This window comes from Epinephelus moara, chromosome 11 (genome assembly GCF_006386435.1).
Source record: "Epinephelus moara isolate mb chromosome 11, YSFRI_EMoa_1.0, whole genome shotgun sequence".
Classification (NCBI taxonomy): Eukaryota; Metazoa; Chordata; class Actinopteri; order Perciformes; family Serranidae; genus Epinephelus; species Epinephelus moara.
The window spans coordinates 14,036,478-14,046,331 of NC_065516.1; the positions used below are offsets into that span (position 1 = coordinate 14,036,478).

At 36.5% G+C, this 9,854-nt stretch overlaps 1 protein-coding gene across 1 annotated transcript; it reads right to left on the minus strand.

The window, feature by feature from the left end:
• LOC126398021 (retinol dehydrogenase 12-like) lies at window positions 1–8,944 on the minus strand. Its single transcript, XM_050057184.1, has 7 exons — window positions 8,768–8,944; window positions 8,394–8,509; window positions 5,429–5,584; window positions 5,237–5,341; window positions 2,688–2,897; window positions 2,390–2,582; window positions 1–523 (listed from the first exon to the last, which is right to left on the minus strand). The coding sequence occupies exons 1-7, from the start codon at window positions 8,779–8,781 to the stop codon at window positions 421–423; spliced, it is 897 nt and encodes a 298-aa protein (XP_049913141.1). The 5' UTR covers window positions 8,782–8,944; the 3' UTR covers window positions 1–420.
• Between the last annotated feature and the right edge of the window lie 910 nt (window positions 8,945–9,854).

Here is a 9,854-nt window from a genome sequence, read left to right on the forward strand (position 1 = left end):
GAGTGTAACATCGGGTTTAATGTTGAAAAATACAAGTACAGAAAAACATGAAGACAGTCCTGTAGCTTGATTCTGTAGATTTTCTTATTATTCCACAATTTCATCCAAATATTCACTACTAAGCTCTTATAAAAATAGATAGAAAAGTACTGCAGTTTGTGATAATTTCTGTGAATCGGAATCATAAACTTATAACAAATGATGTACTTTATATTATTTACTTATTAAATATTTTCTTAATTAGAAATAGTGCTATGTTGTGTGAATACTGTATGTTCCAGAAGTGCTAGAAAATATGTAGCTGTTGGAAAACATACAACGATGATGTTTTATAACATTACTCCTTGGTGGTGTTTGTGAAATATGATATGTTGCACAGAAACAGTAAACTGAAGGATATTGTTTTGAATCCAGGTTGCATCATTCCCACGTTACCGACAGCAACTGACAAGTCAGCTCCCACAACTTCTCCGCCAGCACGTCGTCCTTACCGGCCGCTGAGCAGTTAGCAGGAGCGCAGTCGCTGAAAGCAAAGACTTATTAGATGAGGGACGGAAAATTTGGATAAATCATCTCGTTCACACATTCAGTGAGGCCGTGCGTGATTTATGCAGAATATGTTTATAGTTCAGTTCCTCTCTGGCTGACTTTGCCTGATATATATTCCATCAAAAAGCTATAAATGATAACACAAAATAACTGTCTTCTTGTAAAAAAGTTCTTCTCTACAAGCCAAGTATTGTATCCTGTAACAGTCTTTTTCTACATTTGTATCCTAATTTAAGTGACTGTGACAGAGAAGACTGAATTGCTCAATCCCTCTTCAACCAGTTTGGTTGCTGTATTGTATATTAGGCCAGTGGTTCCGAATCTGGGGTTGGGACTCCACTGATAGATCCCAAGGGTTGCAAGATGATTTAAGGTGTATTATACCTATTTTACTAGAAAACAATGAATAGATTGATTCAGAAATAATCCCTCTCAATCATCTCTTATGAACCAGTAAAAGTGTGTGGTGGTGTATTTATCTGCAGAGACCCTGAACTTTTCTTCTTATTTTGCTGTGATGGGACGTTCCCAAGCACAGCGTACAGGTGAGCTCGGGACATTATAAAAAGGGATTGACCAGTGGCCGTATTCACAAAGCTTCCTAGTGCCAAGAGTTGCTCCTAGTGAGGAGAGTCTAGGAAAATTCTTAGAACTGTGGCATTTTCTTATAAATTCCCCTTAAAGTTAAGACTAGGTCCTTGTAAAGATAAATGTTATTCGTAAAACATCTTAGACCTTAAAAGAGCTTCTAAAGTGAAAAACTGTTAGGAGTAGGGAGGAGGACTTTTAAGAGGCTTAAGAGTTTCTTAATCAGAAGAGAAAATGGTGGAAACAAAAAGAGGTTGGAGAATTATTCTCCAAACACTGGATGACAGGGAGTAAATAAAATACTATATATTAGATCATGCAGGGATAATATTTGTGATCAATCTCATTAGGGATACACACACTTTTCACACCCAACAAAATAATGCTATAACACCAGAAATAAAATGATCACAATACTAACATATTTGAAAAACTGGAAAAATGCAACAGAGCAGCAGTGACGAGTTGGGTCTGTCTCAGCCTTCCATCAGCAGAGTGATCACACTAACAATGATAACACTGTCACAGTCAGCAGTTAATTTCATTTCCACTGGGTGTCCACACCTTACAGGCTGTGACAACCAATCACACCTGTTAAAAGCAAGCATCACACCTAGCAACAGGTTCAACCACACCTCCTCACTAAGATAAAAGTTTCTGTCTATTCCTTGCTCAGAGTTGCTTTAAGAAGTTTCCTAAATCAATCCTAAGCTAGGACTCCTTACTAAAAAAATGTAACCTAAGTTAGAAGCTCTCTGAGAGTGTTCTCAGAATGTTTGTGAATATGGCCACTGATGCCTGACCGTGAGCAACATGCATCGAAGAGGAAGCTATGAAAATAACATACGTACCATTGAAAACACGCAATATGCCAAGTGGACAGTTTGTAAGTTTGTTCCAATTACTTTATTTGGGGTTGGCTTATACTTAAAGTTTGGCTGGCGATACTGTTTACAAACAGTAGCCCTACAATTCTTGCATAGTGAACCTTTAACAAGATTAAGGAAGAATCACTGCAGCAATGCTGTGGCTAATAAACTAAACTAAACTAAACATTATTTAAAGAAATCAATCATAGAAGGAAAATTTTCTGTTTGGCAAACTGGTTACAGCTCCCAAAAATGTTGGTAATCACTGTGTAAAGACATTTCTTCCTCACCCCCAATTATCCCCTTGACCTCCACAATTAATGTATGATAGACTGCAATATAATGTCCATGTGTTTACCTGCATGTCAAAAACCAAACTGTACCTGTAGTATCCGCCAGTCTCTTTCTCCAGTGACAGCTCCACTGCGCAGTAAATGCTTGTCTGAGCTCCCTGAGAAGAGTTTTTGGTGAAAGGACTGGCCATCTTCATGAAAAACTGCTGAGGGCCGCTCAGGTGACGCCATAACTCTGTTTGAACGACTCCAGGGTGGAGAGAGTATGTCGTCACACCTGTGCCTGAAAGACAGCATGTGTGAAACAGTATATGAATAATGGAAAATAGCACTTTTCAACCTTCTCTTACAAAGACTCAAATGATGGAGATGAGGGTATGAAGCATACCTTCTAGTCTCTTAGCCAATGAGCGGGTGAAGAGAATGTTGGCTAGCTTGCTCTGAGAGTAAGCTGAGTTCTTGTTGTAACTCTTCTCGCTGTTGATGTCCTCCAAATTGATGGAGCCCCAAGAGTGAGCCATGGAGGACACCGTGACAATCCTGGCTGGTGCCGATTTCTTAATCAGGTCAATCAACAAATATGTCAACAGGAAGTGACCTAGAGAACAAGGAAATGACTTTCATATTGCTGCTTTAAGAAAGCAGAAAGGGGACATTGTATTTTACAGGTATTACAGCATTAAGAATATTTGAGAAAAAGAAAAAAATTTGGTTAAACATGTCACAGAAACAAAAGCTTTAACTACTGTGATAACTGAGATACTATGTTACAGAGAATTAGCTTTAAAACAAAGCTTATTTGAATACAAGTGCTTAAGGGGACAGTTCACCTGGAAAACAAAAATATATACTTTTCCTCTTCACTATAGTGCTTTTTATCAATTTAAAGTGACTGATAACCTCGCAGAAGGAAGCGTGCATCTACTCATAGACGAGAGGTTTGTACTTGTGACAGTGCAAGATATAAACATTAATTAATGGCATCTTCTTCAACTGAGCTGTGACGTTAGCTAGCTCAGTGATGCTAGGTGAGTGAGCAGTAGATGCATGCTTCCATATCTGCAGTGATACAGTTAGCAGGTGCAATTCCGTAGAAGAAAATAGTTCCTACATGAAACTGCTCACAACAAGGTCTGTGGATTATCTTGAGTAACCGGGTCATGATTTCTGGAAAGCGACATTGCTATTGAGTTTTTCAAATGTATTTTTTTTGGCGCTTTGAGCACCACATACTGAGTGCCATCAAGTTCCATTATATTGGAGAGAAGGCAGACATATCTATGGCTGATATGTCCAACACCCTGCAACTTACACCAAAACAATCTAGACTGATAAATAGCACTACAGGTAAGAAGGAAAATGTATTTTTGATTCTGGGGTGAACTGTTACTTTAAACTATTAAAATTAAGTTGAAAATTGAGAGCAACTGTAATTGACATTTGGCAGGTCTGGGTTGACAACAAATTTGGCTGGGTTAAAAATGCTGGCAACCTTCTTTAAGGTATAATGACAAGATTAAGAAACATAAGAACTGGACAAAATTGATCCAAGTTTGCAAATTTTGTTGCTTAATATTGATCAAACAGGCAGACCAGTAATGATCTCCAAGACAAACTATATGGATTCTTAGTGACCAGATTTACAGACAAGGTAGTTACTAAAATTGTGGTCTATAAACTTTGGCAGGGCCAAATGTCCTGATGGCAGGGTCATGAACTGTGCTCTTTATCTTACCCAGGAACAATTTGCCTTATCAGATACCAGCACAGCAAACTCTAATAACATCAGCACCAATAAATATTTAACAGGGAAAGGATATTTCTGCTAAATAATAAAGTATAATAGAGGGCTGTAAACAGGTGGGTGTGAAAGTGATCTTTGTCCTAAGTCTATATAAATGTATTATCTGTTATAATTAAAGAAAGTAACAGCAAAGTGATATAAGTGAGTTGCTTTAACCATTTCCAAGTAACTTATTTAAAATATTACAATGAACCTAAAGCACTGTTATGATATATGAGATTAAGTAAGAACACAAGTTGCCAACTGCGAGAAGAAGAAAACTTTTACATCTGCCCCCTTGTGGACATGATATGTAGCTATGGGAATTGTTTTTGTTCTTCTAAAAAAATTAGCTCTGCTTTCAAAAGAGTCAAGTATCTATAGAATAATATGCTATATATGTACAGGACACAATATTTCTAATAATTCAGGTGTCAAATCTGACACTAGGTGGTGTATTAAGGGGAAACGTCTGTATTTTTCAATGTGCTTGCTATTTTTCCATATTTCTATGTTTAAGTGACTGATGAGCAAGACCACTGCAGCCAGAAGCAAAGAAACAGGCTGCAATATACTAACTTCAGGCATTTGTGCATCATCAAGCAATCAACGTGTTTCTTTTTGCCACTGACAAGCTCAGATTATTATTCTAAGTGTCTGACAACATTATGGAAAGGATCCCTACAGAGATAGACCTTTTTGTTATAGGTAAAATCCTTTTTGTTTAACCAGGAACAGCCCCCAAATCACCATAACCAAACACACCAGACTCCATTTAGAAAAACAGTAATTTTAGCTTGTGCAGAGCCAGCATATTTTCACATCTAACTGGGTGAGTTGAGGGTTTATTTAAACCAAACTAGAGTTGGTGATTGTTGGAACAGTGGAAAGACAAACAAAGACAGTTTTGTGAGTTTTATTTCGTTACTGACAACTCTAAATGAAGTATATTTCACAAAGGTAAAATTACTGTTTATTTAAATGGAGTCTGGTGAGTTTGGTGTCAGCGATTTCTGGGCTGGTCTATCTTTGAAGGGATTGTTTCCATAAGACACATAATAAATATCTGAGCTTGTCAGTGGCAACAAGCACTTAAATTGGACAAGGACACCTTTCCTTGTTACACAGGTAAGAGACAACAAAGATTTATTTACCAAAGTGATTAACGCCAATCTGCATCTCAAAGCCATCTGCTGTTTTCCCATAAGGACAAACCATCACACCAGCATTGTTGATGAGGATGTTGAGCTTCGGCTCATCTGTACAAAAGGACATTAAAAGGTTAAATGGTTGTGTCTGTAAAGTCCCTTCCTGTGTATATTTTAATAAGGAATAAATGAGTCAACCTTTGTTGATGGCTTCAGCGAATTCTCGTATCGACTTGCTGTCTGCCAAGTCAAGCTTCATGCAAACAACATTTTCATTGCCAGAATTTTCAATGACTTCCTTCACGGCCGCCTGTGCTTTCTCCATGTCCCTGCATGCCATGATGACCTTTGCCCCTAAACAGAAAAATAAGCAGCAGTGAGATACAACTTGCATGTAATGTGTGTGAAGAGCACCCCCCCGTGAGAAAATGTGTATTTCGTGTGTAATGTCTTTCATAAAGAGAGTTTGAACCTGGACAAAAGGAAACAGGGTCATTCATTTTTTTTTTAGAAAATAACAAAATGACATTTTCTTTTACCAGCATTAAAACTCAAATTTGTGATGTCACTGTAATGTGAGAGGCAGCTGCACGGCGTAATAACTAGTTATATGAAACAGCTACAGAATTTACCCTCCTAACTATAGTGCATCACTGCTGTTTATTCGAGGTTAACCTTAAAAAAAGATCACATTAAGTTCAAATTAGAAACATATTTACTTGTTTCTTGTACCTGCCAAAAGTCACATGTTAAGCTTCACGGAAAGATAACTGGAAAAAAATGAAAAATGTGCCTGGAACTGCATTTTTTTTAGACTTTGCAATTTGTAATTAGCACTAAGTATCAAACACTTACAGACTAAATCACCGTGACGTCGTGCTGACAACAACAATCTTGTCCAGATAGACAACTGGCAATTGATTTTAACTGCAGGGATATGTGAAATCATCACACTTATTATTTCTGTTGCCATTTTCACCCGTAACTGTAATGTTTAAAGATAAACAGTTTAACATGATGGTCTGACCTATCTGACATATCTACTGTGCTTATTTGATGTAGCCTACTGTGTTGCTTTGCGCGTGTAAACCAAATAAAGCAGCACAGAAGCTAAACAATTTACTGGACGGACTAATAGTCCCATCTAAAGATCAATATCAGTGTAAGTGTACACTTTATTAAAATATTTTTCTCCCCTTTAACTTACACACTATCTGATGGAGGCAGTAGACCACCAACTCCAGTGTTCTGTGAAGTTCTGTTAAGTTAAATTTATTTCGATGTAGTCTGGTGGCTTTGAGATGAGAGTTTCAGTTCCCCATCAGACGGGGCAGTCTGACAGCAAGGTAGAGTAGTGAACATATTTTAAATATAGTGTACACTTTAAGTAATATTGATTTTTTGAGGTGGACTTTTTTTCAGTGGCAAAAAACTAACCAACTGAGGCAGCTTTTGCTCAGCGTGGTTTCATTTTCTGTATGTGATGCGGGGGGAAGCTACTGCAAACAAACACTGTTATTCCGTTTATACTGTTTCTGTTTGGATAAGTGTCACATCTTTTAGCATTAAAATTTGTGAGGTAGCCACTGCTGGCATCAAATTCATTCTGAAGTCTTATTAATTTATTCTTTAATTGGATATTTATATACACTCATCGGCCGCTTTATTAGGTACACCTTGCTAGTACCAGGTTCGACCCTCTTTTGCCTTCAGAACGGCCTTAATTCTTGGTGGCATAGATTCAACAAGGTGCTGGAAACATTCCTCAGAGATTTTGGTCCATATTGACATGATAGCATCACACAGTTGCTGCAGATTTGTCTACTGCACATACATGAAGAGAATCTCCCGTTCCACCACATCCCAAAGGTGCTCTATTGGATTGAGATCTGGTGACTGTGGAGGCCATTGGAGTACAGTGAACTCATTGTCATGTTCAAGAAACCAGTTTGAGATGATTTGAGCTTTGTGACATGGTGCGTTATCCTGCTGGAAGTAGCCATCAGAAGATGGGTACACTGTGGTCATAAAGGGATGGACACGGTCAGCAACAATACTCAGGTAGGCTGTGGTGTTTAAACCATGCTCAGTTGGTACTAAGGGGCCCAAAGTGTGCCAAGAAAATATCCCCCACACCATTACACCACCACCACCAGCCTGAACCGTTGATACAAGGCAGGATGGATCCATGCTTTCATGTTGTTTACACCAAATTCTGACCCTACCATCTGAATGTGGCAGCAGAAATCCAGACTCATCAGACCAGGCAACGTTTTTACAATCTTCTTTTGTCCAGTTTTGGTGAGCCTGTGTGAACTGTTGCCACGTGACTGGCTGATTAGCTATTTGGGTTAACAAGCAGTTGAACAGGTGGATATTTGGAGACCATCTTTGAGTGTCCTTTTGTACCTGTAAGTTATTTATTCAATTAGCAAATGCAGATGTAGATCTTATGCTTTCATCAGTAGCAGTAACTTTTTGCATTTTGTTTTTGGTGTGGTGATTTGATTTTAATATGGAATGGAAAAGTCTTTACATAATGAAAAACAATTAACAGGAAGCTTTTTTTAAACACTAGTTTGTCATTTAACTATTACAGAGTAAATATATACAGTACATAAAAAGAAAATGCATATAACTATGTGGACAAAATTTCACTTAATTTTTTTTTTTTAATTTGTTTCAATTTAGTTATTTTAACTCTCCAATACCTAAGGAAAAGTTTTTTTTCCTCATAATCAGTGATACATATTTTGGTCTGTACTCAAATGGTATTAGAGTTTGAATCCCACCTCTAAGTACAAATTTTAATGTCTAAAAAAAAGTAATTTCAGTCACAGTTAATTTTCTTTGGGGCTTAATATGCATTTTTAGGTATTTAGGGCAAATGCATTTTAAATATTCAAAAGGTATGGCTGCTTTGTATTGGCATTTGAGAAACTGGGCTTATTTTTGTTAAACAGAACAAAGGGAGTTGAAGCAGTAAATAACTTTTATGTTTCTCCCTGTGTGGCACAGAAAATACGCTTTGTTTCGTCCACTCCAGAAACAGAAGGTGTCATATTAGCACCATATCCAAATACCAAATGATACCCAGCCCAATATGAGACTTATAACAAAGTACAGAGTTGATGTGAGGATCAATATGTGGTGTGAGACGCACCTCTCTTTGCCAGGTCGATGGCTGTCTCTTTCCCAATGCCAGTGTTGGCACCTGTGATGACCACAGTTTTGTCATCCAGCCTTTCAGCAGAGGACCAGGGTCCCCGGAAGAGATTTCTGGGACATTGAGAAATCACTGTTACTTAACTGTGAGTGACTCAACCAGCAGAGTGGGTGTGATATGAACAATGACAAAGCAAACACACAAAGCTACTACAAAAAAAATATGCTAGTTTGCTCCAACTAAAGCAAAGAAAACTTGTATTAACTATTATGTCGCCATTAACTTAAGTTAGGCTAATTTAGCACTTGAACTAAAACTACAGAATTTATTCAGACAGCTGGTTTGTTTTCATGAATGAGAGGCGTCCTCACCTTATAGCCTGCATGTCACTTTACACAGCGCTCAGCTGGTCGGCTGGTGAGACAACAAAATAAAGAAAACTGGAAACAAATGTTAAATTTCAGATATTCAACAGTGAAAGAGCCCCACAAACTTCTTCTGAAGCGTCAGTGGGTTAAATTGGCAATGCGGAACTATAAGTAAATAGTCTCGTTTGACAGGCTGGGATTTCAGCCAATCGGATCCGACTCAGTCGCTCTCGGATAACGCTGATTGGTTGAGCTTTAAGGTTTTGTAACGTCCTCTGTGGTGTGTGTGTGTGTGTTTGATTATGATTGCGGGACTGCGCCGGATGGGCGGGGAGCTAAGTTTACAGTAACTAAAAAAAAAAAAAAAAAAATTAATTAGTTTATGTTTTTATTTATTCATGTAAATATAAACTGCGTAAGTTGTATCTTATTATTATTGTTTTTTATTTTTAAACACATTTTTAAAAAATAGTTATTAGTTTAATAAACTCTGATATGTTTCAGTATTAATGAACTAAGTATAACAGCACTTAACAAATTAGAATAAGTAAAAATGAATAAATTAATAAATAGAACAGGTAATAAAAATATAAATAAATAAATATATTTTTATTTGACTTTTTAATTCATTTCAATCTAAACTTATATGTTTCAATAACAATTAAGAATAGTAATGTTAACAGCACTAAACAAACTAGTATAAGTAAAAATGAATAAATGAATAAATAAAACAGGTAATTAATTAGTATATAAAAAAATAAATTACTTTTTGATTTAACCTATTAACCCATTTCAATCTAAACTCTGATATGTTTCAAAACTAATTAAGTATAGTAAGTATGACAGTAATAAACAAATTACTATAAGTAAAAAATAGTAAACGAATGAATAAATAGGCAATAACTCAGTAAGTAATTAAGTAGATTAATAAATAACTTTTATTTAACTTATTAGTTTATTTTAATCTTAACTCTGATATGTTTCACTAATAATTAAGTGTAGTACATTTAACAGCAGGAAACAAATGATCATAAATAAAAATTAGCAAACAAATAAATAAAAGGTAATAAATGAGTAAATCAATCAATAA